The 12017-nt window shown below is 51.3% G+C and overlaps 1 protein-coding gene across 1 annotated transcript in view; it reads right to left on the bottom strand.

The window, feature by feature from the left end:
* Positions 1 to 12017, bottom strand: part of LOC138480529 (sodium- and chloride-dependent neutral and basic amino acid transporter B(0+)-like) — a 75783-nt gene that overhangs the window by 23263 nt on the left and 40503 nt on the right. Inside the window, exons 9-10 of the mRNA XM_069612284.1 lie at positions 11640 to 11762; positions 11426 to 11544 (exon numbers count right to left, since the gene is read on the bottom strand). Coding sequence (XP_069468385.1) covers positions 11426 to 11544; positions 11640 to 11762 — 242 coding nt within the window. The remainder of the gene's footprint in view (positions 1 to 11425; positions 11545 to 11639; positions 11763 to 12017) is intronic.

Raw genomic sequence — 12017 nt, 5'->3', positions numbered from 1 at the left:
GTGAAAACCCCACTAATGATAGCCATCATCACCTCCCCAAGGGACAGTGCCTACCCTCTGAGCACCTACATGATTACGCCAATTCGGAACCCCACCACACCACCCGAGGTAAGATACAACACAGCCCATATTGCAACCCAGGGCATATTGCAACCCGGGGCATAGTGGAGCGCACATTCGGAGTGCTCAAGTCACGCTTTCGCTCCCTTGACCGCTCTGGTGGGCAGCTGCTATATACGCCCCCAGTAGTGTGCAGGATCATAGTGGCAGCATGTGTCCTGCACAACGTTGCAACCTGCCAGGGCATGCCAGTTGACAAGGTGGTACCCCCACATCCCCAACCACATGCACGGCCGCTGCACATGGGAGGTGAAAGGGCACATGGTGAGGCAGCTCGTAACCAGCTAGTGGCAAATTACTTCACCTAAAATCCCACCCCTGCGGAGTGCACACAGCCCTGGCACATACCAGCTGACAAAAGGGACTGTCGCAACCATACCAGCTTGAGATGGGTCACCTGGAAGTGTTACAATGTGTGCATCCCTACCTACTTAAAGAAACCAATGCTCCGTCACAAAAAGCCACACATTCATGCAGCACAAACGACTACACCCTTGCAAAATACCACATCAAAATAGTGGCATGTCACCCAACTCCTCCCCATCTCAGATACCCCAACACACCATTGCATGCAATGTGAAAGCAACCAAATGAATGCATACCACATGACACAAGGGTCACAGAGTGCACTGGCCAAATGGAAACAGGCCACAGACAATATGCTCCCTGTAGTCAATTAAAAACAGCACACATGAACAAATACTTACCAGCAACACAAAACAGCAGCACAGGATGAAAAAGTGGCAATATATGACAGTATAAAATTAAAGTAGTGCAAGTCTCACAACCCGACCAAAGCAGCACATCAACCCCTTCCAACTGCATAGTGTTGCTGTCAGGCAAATGTGTCAGTGTACTGCATACAACATGAACTGCATCTGCAAAGTAGACGGGCTTGTGAAGACATGAAGAAGCTACATGTATATAAGGAGAAAGACTTAGATGCACAGGCATATCAATACACCATGCAGTGTAGAATCCAACAACAATTCCCACTAGGGATGTACACAGTTTTGACTACAGACTGGCCACAGAACTCATGGGAGCCCAATGTCACTGTAAATTACTGTCAGTTGGTCACACCCTTTGCAAGCCCATGGAAAGGGGAGCAGGAGGGGTGTGTCAGGAACCCAAGCATCTAACCCAAAGACAGGACAAGCCTGCATGTGTCCAGCTGGAATACACAGTGGCTGCCCACGGGAGGCACACAAAACACTGTTACGCTCACCTGGACCCCACAGGGGTGTCGATTGGACCCGGACAGCTGCGGTCTCCGTCAACGTGATACATAGCGCAGAGATGATTGGACTAGCCCGCCTAGTCTTGTCTGCTGGACCCGAAGAAATATTTTCCTGCAAGTGGAGACAGGGATTAGCCACCTGTGGGTTTTAGTGATGGCCTCCCAACTGTTCTCGCTCTCCCCCACTAATCACCTCCGATATCCCCTTAGTAACCTCACCTTATGTTTATAAAAGATGAGCTCTCCATCCTGCGTGTCTTGCAGGGGCGCGTGGATACCAGTTACTTCACTGGTTTGAAGGCGTTGGGAGAGTTCCGGTAAGCATCGACTCTGAAGTCCCAGGCGGGATTGGTAAGTATCAAGTTCAAAGAGTTCAATGTGCCCAATGTTCACTCTTGTCCCCTTCCTTAAGTTGCAACTGAGTTCGTGAGAAGAAGGTCTCGTAGCTGCTTAAGAGTGTGTTACCCAACGCTGTCTGGTAACTATTGCATGCGTTAACGTGTTTTTTCTCCCTCTTTACAGATGTGGCATATGAGGATATGAAGAATACCACCGCCAGTGGTAAATCAGGTAGTCTATTGTGGTAAGAGGTATTTGCTGATTCGCTTGGCTCACCTTGTTATTCTTGTGCCCCTAGGTGCCGGAGTTCGGCGAAGAAATGGACAGTGCCAGTTCGAAAGATGCTGCGAGAACTGGTGAGTATGGCGCCGTGCTGGAGCTGGCGAAGCGTGCAGGACTGATGTACTTTCCAGGTCGGGAGATGAAATGGATCCAGAATCAGGTGAGGAATTAGAAATAAGTTTGTTTTCTAACCTTGTCCTTTTCTTCTTTATTCTAGGAGCTCTGGATTCAAGTCGGGCGTGGCAGAAGACTGGATGCTGGCTGCAGGCACGCGGGCGTGGCAGACGACTGGATGCTGGCTGCAGGCACGGTGAGAGTCACGCTGCTGGATGCAGAATAACACGAAGCATGTGCTGCTGTTCGGGCGTGGTTTAAATAGCCTTCAAAGTAGTCCCAGGAAAGAAGTTCCCCAGGACCACACCAGAGTAAAAAAATAGTCCCTGTAGTAAAATAGTCCCATTGAGGCCTCACGTTGGCTTGGATTTATTTGCAGCATGGTCTGCATGAGGTAAGTAATAGTCTATGAGCCTGGTGCCGACGGTGCCAGGACTGAACCCAGACAGCCCCTAGCTGGGGCTGCTGGGGTTTTTGTAAATGTCTGGATGCCTGCTCCCGGGGCTGATGGGCTTGATCCGGATGCCCGGGGGTAGGCATCATGACAAACACACTGTAAAAAAATATTAAATAAAAAATGGCCCCGTGTGGACACCCAGGAGGGACGAGGTACAGGGTGCACCCCAACACCCACATGCGTGGATGTTGAGAGAAAAAAAATACCTCCATGGGCTCATGGCCTGCACGGCTACGCTACAGTGGGAGACCTGCCATCGCTGTCATCACCCTCTGCTGCTACAGCAGGAGGTGGCCGGGATATGGGAGGCAGCCCACGCAAAGCCCTGGTATGGTCCTCCATGGCAGCAAGCATGCAGTTCTGGAAGGTTTGGTTCTGCAGGATGATGGTACGAGATACCCATGCAGCACCTCATGGGTAGCACACATTTCTGCCTTTATGGCCTCGCGTGATGCCCGGCTCTCCGAACAGGTTGCCTGGCGCTCAGCTGAGAGTGACCGTGTGAGCTGCTCCAGCTGCTGTTCTGACCTAAAATTTCAGGAAACCAAGTTTACCCAGAGTATCTGAGGGACCTGTGTTCTAACCTCAGGGCTTCCCTGTGTGCCTGCGACTCTGCAGATATGGCTGTGCGCAGAGTTTCCAGTCCAGCCCGTCGGTCCCTGTTTGGCGCCAACATGTCCTCCCTATGTGAGAGGCAAATGGAGTCTGTTGCCAGCTGCTGGAGCTCCATCTGCCTTTCAGGGGGTGAGAATGGAAGTGGCCACCCTCTCCATTGCCTGAGCCATCATTTCAACCGATGCTTCCTGTTGTGCGGCTATACCGTACATGGCGTTCTCCCACACAGTATTGCTTGGTGGTGCACAGCCACCATGTTGGCAGGCACCACACCTGTTGGGGCAAGGCGATCTACAATTTCCTGTGCTGGCACTGCCTGAGGCTGCATTCCTCCTTTGATCTGCTGGCCCATTAACAGGAGCAAATATTGTGGAGTGTGACCCTGTATCCGTAACCGCCAAAGGCGGACTTTTCAACACTGAAATCCCCATAAAGGGTCAACCCCTGGTGCAGGTGGGTTGGACAGAACAGCATCCTGCCAGAAACACTCACCTGCGACGGCACGTATGTCTCAATGTCCGATTCAGCACCTGATTCATAGAGGTCTGCGGAGGTGTACCCAGAGACAGCCATGGACAGCATGGTCTGTAGGACAAATGGGTTTTCACCCACCACCACCCCACGCCCTCCAGTGGTGCCCGGTTGTAACTGCGATTCCTCTTGGGTCTTCACCAACTCCTCCACAGTATCAAGTGCCGCATCACCTGCAAAAACATGAAAGGTAACAAATGGAAACAGGCATGAGCACCATAGCATACATATGCCTGACGAGGCAGAAATCCAGTACATAAATGACACATGTCCCACATGACAATAACCCTGGCACGCATGCGCTGTCAATGACTTGGAAGGGGAGGCAAAAAGCAGACACTGAGGACTCCAAGATGGAAAAGCAACACGTGCTGCATGCTGGATAGCACTGGCATCACACATTAGCCTGTGAGTGGCATGTCCAATACACATACATGACACATGCCAGCACACAGATGGCATGTAGCATAGCCATGGTACATTTGACAAGTACAGCAATATGGTAGGAAATATGTACTGTCACCCATCCATGTGAGATGGACATCATAATATAAAACATGCAAAATAGTGTGACAAAACAAGCAAGTGCCACACGCTGCAACACATCTAGTGTTCACTGATGCAGTGATGGCAGGCAGATGGATACATCAATGGTTGGTCACTTCAACATGACAGAAGACAACAGTCATGTTCAACATTCAAACAGGGTCCAAACATGATTGTGTGCAGGCCATTACTCAATCAGCCTGAATGGTTAATCATTCCCATAACAAGGTAATAAATGTGGGCCATTGTGGGTTGTAAACTATGGCAGAAGTATGTTACATTTGTGGCAGTAGAGCAAACAAATGCGTGGTAAAAATGGTAAGGATTGAAACAATCAGGCTGAATGAACAGGAACACATTTTGAAAAATGTTGTTTCAAGATGACAGTTGAAGGGCAACTGCAGTAATCGGGTGCAAATTGGCAACTGTGGTCAGAAGGGATACTGTCATACCCAAACCCAAGGCCGGGGAATGGTTTGGAGGGACCACAAGGGTGACCCATACCGGTCATGACTACACAGCCTCACCTGGCAATCAGAACACATCACCCAAGCAACATACACATTACACACATGCATGGGCACTCAGACAATGCTTCAAGATCTGGTAGGTCTCCCACGCCTCGGATCTGATCCTCTGTGAGAAAGCCACCAGTGACAGACTTGTGTTCAGTGAGTTGGTCGTCCTCTGGTGGAGACCCACCACCAGTCAAATGAGTAGAGGCATGATTGGAAGCCAGCTTGTTCTTTGCTCTGCGTTTCAGGTAATTCCACCCCCTATAGCAATCATCAGCTGTGCGCTTCACAAATCCAAGGGAACTAATGCTGGTCGCGATGGTCTGCCAGTGGGCCCTACGTTGAGCAGGCGTAGTCTTGCACCCTGCAGTCACCACCATTTCGCAGCTATGTGCCAACACAGACCACAAGTGCATCTAGTTCGGCGTCATTGAAACTAGGCTTTCTTGACGTGCCGGAGTGTGTAGCCGTGTCCGGGTTCCCAGCCTGTAGTGCAAGAGCACCCTTCTTGGAAGGTGCTGCGGATCCGGAGTAGCTTACGCTGCTCTGGTTGGTAGGGGCAGAAGCGCAGGTGGACTGGGCACTGGAAGTTTCCAAAGGCACAATGACCAAAGGTCTCACTGAAGGCATTGGCTGCAGGGCGATGTTGGCAGGACCAACCTCGGTGTGATGGACTTGGACCGACACTGTCCCGGCTGGGAGACTCAGAGCTGGGGTGGATTGAGTTGCAGCTGCCCATGCAGCCTCCTCACCCTGGCTACTTGGGGAAGCAGATGACATTGCTGCCACAGATCCACGTGGCCTGGTGACAGCAACTTTCACCACCACATGTGGCTAAGACTTGGTGACATGGAAGTCAGCCTGGGAGTCATCTGTGCTGGTTCAGTTGACAATATTGGCTGGTTTAACAAGGGCTGAGCTGGGATGGTGTCAGCTACATTTACCCCCAACCATTGGGGGTGGGGGGCATAGGTGGCCCCGATTGGTCCTCCACACACTGGCCTCTTGGGCCGCCCTGCACATCCTGGCCACGTCCCCTACCACGCCCACCTCTTTGAGCTCGGCCACCTTTGCATCCCTTACTGCTTGGTCCCCTTCCAAACATTGCACCGATGTTGTGCGTTCCTGGGCAATTGGGGTGAAAGGTGTAGGGTACGAGATGGAATTTGTACCCTAGTGCTCTAGCAAGGCTGCCTGTGACCCCTGGGGGAATATGACGGGTCACGCAACGCACAGGCACCCAGAAAACAAACGTGCACACAACCCCTGCTAGACCACGTGCGTGGAAAAATGAACCCACACTACGCTGTGGCAACCAGAAAAACAAAAATAAGAATACGCATGATACACGCAGCCTACAAGGACCTCTGCAGGGGTACGCGACACAGGGGCAACCACAGTTGGAAAATACGTGTGCAACTCACCGTCTGCCTTGAAAAAGAATGTAAAAAAGACGCGCGAGTGCGCGTTGGCAACACCCCCGCCAAAAGAAGAATTAAACAGCGAGTATGAACGGGAACCATTGTGAAGTAATTGCATGTGATCCGACAAATACGAGAATCACCGCTCTCTCTCCGCAAAAAGCACATACGAGAAAATGGCGTCATACGTGTGCCTTTTGAGCCAGCCCACACGTCCAAGGTGACTTATGCACGTACGCGCTAAGGCCCTTTCCTCCAATTGCACGATGACGTGTTTTTTCACATGCTGATTCACTATGCACCTGTGTTGAGGGCAACGCCCTTGCACGTGATGTCACAGACATGCATACGTGCTAAGGGCCTTTCCTCAAATTACACGCAGACGTGCAGTTTTTTCACGTGCCAATGTATCAAGCTGCCCACGCAACAACACACGGAAGACCACGCTCCTGCCCAAAAGGCCATTTTCCAGCCCCCCACAGCACACTCCCACTTGCTGCTGCCTGCCTGCTGCCCACATGCCCTGCTATTTGGTGCCTGCACGTCAGCCATCTGCAGGGGTCCAGTTGCTGTGTCCACTCCTGCTGGAACAGAAGACTCCCGACTAGGATCCCATCGCTCCACAGCCCAGCCCCAGGACCCAGTTGCCCACCCACACCTGCCTTGGGGGGTCGCCATGTCAGGGCAAACACCATCCAAGACCACTAGCAACCCCCAGCCAGAGAGGCAGAGGGCTACCAGCTTCAGCAATAAGGAAGTTGGTATCCTGGTAGAGCAAGTTCTGGGGTATTATGATGCCCTCTTCACACCATCGAGCGCCGACAAGGAAGGACGGAGGAGGATCTGGATGGACATGGTGGGTGCCATCAACGCAGAGAGGGTGGCACCCCGTGACATCAAACACGTCCAGAAGCGCTGGGAGTACTACAAGTCCAGGCCCCTCAAGAAGGCCCGGCGCCACTTAGAGGCAGAGGATGCAGTGGGGCACCGGGACCAGTTTACCAACCAGCATAGGAGGGTCCTGGAGCACATTCACCCAGTGCTTTGCCACCAGATCCTCAGGATGCAGGCCCGAGTGGAGCGGTAAGTGGCCATGCATTGCTGTGTGAAACAGGGCATGTTGCAGTGTGCTGGCAGTCAGCTACTTGCCTGTATGTGTGACATAGGCCATGTCTGGATGTGTGTGTCCAGGGACATCATGGCAATGCATGCGAGACCAGTCATGCGTGAACCTCATGGATGGTGCAGGTGTCCCAATGCAACATGGGGAGCAGCATGCACATATGAATGCATGCCTGTCTGTCTGTTCTTGGACATGAACGGGGTGAGAGATGGGTGCTGCTCTCATGTACATGTATGGTGTACATGTCTGTCTGAGAAGCGTGTGTGTGACTGTGAAACACCATGGATGCATGACACTTTTCCATGATGATGTGTTGATTCACTTATGCAGGCTAGTCATCCTTACATCCACTGTGTGTGGTGTACAAGCTCTGATGCATGACCCTCCAGTGATGTGTGTGCATGGGATCAGTATGAGCCATGATGTATGTAAGTTGGAAGCCAACATTTCTGTCAATAGAGGCCCTTGTACATGGATGCTGATGATGTTGATTGCATGCGCCGTGCCCGTTTCTGCATGTGTGTTGCCTGCATTGACCCATGTGTTGTGGAGGGACAGGATTGAAGTGACGTTTGACAATTCCACTCATGTGTTATTGAGTCCTGTCTAGGGGACTATTGTTCAGTACCCTTATGCTTGTGTTCCAAGTCTCCCTCTACTCAGCATCGAGTGAAGAAGAGGGCGGAGACGGTGCTGTGGAGCAAAGTGGCTGGGATGCCTCCACCGGGCGGCGACGCAAGGCCCAGCCACCCTCCCAGGAATTGACATCTGGGAGCGAGGGGACTGGTGCATTGTCTGCCACTACGGCTGTAGCGGAAGGGCCGGGTGAGCCCCCACAGGGGCTTGCGATGGCGGAAGACTGTGCCGAGACATCCAGGTTGGTGGTCTCCAGAGGAGGAGGAGGAGGAGGCCACTACTGAGCCGCACATGAGGCCTGGTGGGGGTAGTACCACTGGTGCAAGTGGTGCAGTCCAGGGCTAGGAGGCAGCAAAGGTCGCTGCGGAGGGGCCTGTGCATGTCACTTTCCCTGACCCTGTGACTGCACCACCATGCACCAGCGGGGATGCCCCGTCCCAGGCCCATCCACAGGTAGGGGGGAGGCCCACATCATCTGGCACTCCACCACCTGCGGACAAGGAGACCCGACTATATGGGTTCCGTCCTGATTGGTGTCGCGTTGGGCACGCGTGTCATTCGTGATGACGTGCGGGCTTCCTGGGGGGGACCATGCACGCCATCACGAAGACCTGCGTGGCAACATGGCACAGTTGAGAGGGGCACTGGTTGGAGGGTTCCTACATGTGTCGAGCACTCTGGTGGCCCTCTCCTCCTCTTTGGAGACTATGCGCCAGTCGTTCTCCCTGCCATCTTCCAGCCCAGATTCCACCAGGGCCCCCTGTGGACATGGCCCAACCAACGCAGCCAGCTTGGTGGAGCTCCCATCCCTGCCACAGTCGGTAGTCAGAGGTCCAGCAGGGGTGGACACCCCACCAACTGAGACCAGCAGATGGAGGATGTGCCGGCATCATCGGCCAGGGCACATGGACAGCAGCAGCCTCAAGGTGGGAGCGAGGATGGCTCGGGGCCATCAACAGAGGGGCAGGCATTGGCCAGAGGGCAGGAGGACCCTGGAATGGGAGCGTCTTCCGTGTGGTGGTGGTTGGGCCAGCGGATAGATGCAGTGCGGCAGCGGGAAGAAGAGGCATGGCTCACCATGGTCAGGGCGGAGTTCTCGATGCGCCGGGCGTTGAGGCGGGCTGAGTGCCTCGAGGCAACTCGCAGGGAGTTGGACCAGGCCATGACTGCATCCCTGCGAGAACTCTGGGCCAGGGCAGTGGCCCGCCTCCAGAACATTGACATGGAGTGCGATGATGCCCTGACCCGGGACATCACAAAGTGAGCCGTTGGACTTGCCCGCTGCCATTGTATATAGTTATTCGGGGTAGGTTTCCTTTCTGTTTTTATTTATTTTGGGGCACTTGGACAACGCCCCTCGTTTTTGTACATAATTCTTCATTAGGTAGGTTTTTTTTTTATAGGTTTCATTTCAATGATTGGGCACATGGACCCTGGATTTGTACTTTGTAAATAGTTTAACAATGGATTTAGCTTCTTATTTTTTTTCCATGGATCAATGGTTTGTTTTTTTACTTTGGATTTGTTTTGCCGGACTGACACTTTGGACACGTGCTTATGGATTGCTTTGGATTTTGCTATAATGCTTTTTTGGTTTATATTTTGGACATGCAGCTTTTTCATTATTTAGCTCCATTGTTGTGTGTTTCATTTCATTCCCTTGCTTTTGTGTTTAATACATTTTTATTTCCTACTTCAATGTGTGGTATTCTCTCTTTGGTTTCATACATTTTCTCAATCACATGCACCCATTGTGTGGGTGTGACAGAAATGTGTTGATGTGCATACTTGCCATTTGGGATGTATCATATGATGGGTATTTCATTGTGGGGTGGATGTCATACCTGGTTGTGTGTTTGGACTGGGGTGGTGTGGGGTGTGATTTGGGTGGCCATAAGGCCCATGATTGTGGATCGTCATGAGGTGTTGGGGGGGGCATGAGTCGGGGCCTGCTGGTAGGTGCCTGTCACTGCTGGGTGGGGGGGGGTCCAGGGGGACATGAGTCAGGGAGGATACATTGCCAATTCGCATGGCAGCAAAAACACGTGTAAACCTCCCCGCACACCCCCGAAATACATGTACCCCGCTCGCACAAGCCCCATCACGTGTGAAACTTCCCGCGCACCCCAGAAATAAACGTACCCCGCTCGCCCATGGCCTATCGCGTGTGAAACTTCCCGTGCACCCCAGAAATAAACGTACCCTGCTCGCCCATGGCCTATTGCGCGACAATTCCAGCGCACCCCAGAAACACGTTCCACGATTGCAGTGTAGCAGCCCTGTAAGCTGATCCAGGGTTAGCGCGGCCCTTTGCGCTGCAATGGGGATTTCAATGCCTTATCCTTGCGCAAGGGGCATTCCTGGGGGTCTAACTGGCGCTGCGGGATGTTCTCTGCACCAGCGCTCAAAATGGCTTCGATATTCCATGAATACGCGGTGTGCCAGAATGCTGTTTAGCACAAACGGCTGGTGCACGCTAGTTCTGCGCTGCCTCTGCGCTGAAATCTATGAATTACCCTGACAGTCTTGCCATAAGAGCTGCAGGAACTATCTTTGCAGCTCAAAGTTGAAAAGGGAATTATTCAAGCTATAATGTGCGTCTTGCCCAATCCACCCACCTGGAAATCGGATGGGGTCTTCCACAACCCATTCAGGATGTGAGCATCTAAGAGACTGGGTGTTGGTAGTGCTACTGTCAATTGGCGAGAGGTTGGTGAGAATCTGGAAAGAGGTTTCCAAGGGAAAGTGTGAGATGCAGTGCTCCTATAGGTTTAGGACATTAATTAACTCATGTTAGGCAAAGACAAACTTGTGTACACTTGTTTATGGTTTCTCGGGTCATTCATTACCAAGCCCTCGATAACCGGTCATTGGAAGTCATTAAGGCAAAAGGTAGTTCTGGGACATCTGGCAATGGATGTCAATTGGACATATGGCCACTCATAATATCCTCTAACCCTGAGATAGAACTGCCTGCCATTTTGCATCTCAGGGCACGTTTTGTGTTATGTTCTATTGATTAAAAACAGTGAAGCCCGGAAAAAGGACTGCATAAGTACACACACGTAGGTATTGTTAGACCTGTAAGGATGGACTTGGTTTAAAACACCTAACGGTAAACAAGACTGGACAAGTATTATTTCATCACGAGTGTCGCACAGCAGTAACCACAGTTCTACCTCCCTGCCCATTCAAAGTAAAACTTGTGCTTGAATGAGTAATTCTGAAACCTCAACTCTACCAAATATGAACAGAGCAAAAATCTCCTAAAAGAAATGAGTTAGTCAAATGTGTGCCTCTGAAAGCCAAAAACTATCCTGACATGCAGCAGGTAAAACCAACCTGGTCTGTAAGCTAATCCACCCATAAGCTCCTCTTCAAAAAATAGCAATCAGTGATATTGTTTTTAATATCAATTTTAGAATTTAGCATGGATTGGAGCCCAACTCACTGGCGTGTAAAGTAGACGTCGTGAATAATGTTTACCTGGGTGACACAGACAAGGCCAAGCAAAAACAAGAGTAAACAGACACTGAGGGTAATGGGGATCCGCAGCTTCTTCATTACATTCGGGTAGGCGTCTGAAATGGTTGTCGTTATAGTTTCTGCAGAGAAAGAAGCCAGCGTTGGTCTACATTGGCGTACATTGTGCAAAGGTAAAACTTTGTGAATCTGGGTGAGTTACTTCGACACTACCCACCTATAGATGCAAACTGCGAGTCAAGACCCAAGGTCAGCAGCATGAAGAATAGGATTGACCACAGGGGTCCCACGGGCAACTGGGACAGGGCTTCAGGATAAGCAATAAATGCCAGGTCAAAGCCTAAAACGTGAACAGAGAAAAAGCGTAGCACTGTGTTAATAATCAAGGTACGTTGAGATTCTAGGCAAAAATAGTGGTGCCAGGCCATGAGTTCAGGAACACAAATCCTGATGAGCAGCGACATCGGAGCCAAACACTCCTTTGTATTAAATGAATAACAAATTGTTATGTTCCAAAGGATTACAACATTACTCCTGCCATCAAATCGTGTCTTCATTTTCAAAAAGGTCTTTTATTACAGGCATTATTTTAGGA

The sequence above is a fragment of the Ambystoma mexicanum genome, chromosome 5p (assembly GCF_040938575.1).
Source record: "Ambystoma mexicanum isolate Mex_15411 chromosome 5p, UKY_AmexF1_1, whole genome shotgun sequence".
Classification (NCBI taxonomy): Eukaryota; Metazoa; Chordata; class Amphibia; order Caudata; family Ambystomatidae; genus Ambystoma; species Ambystoma mexicanum.
This window is presented reverse-complemented; position numbering and strand designations above follow the sequence as displayed.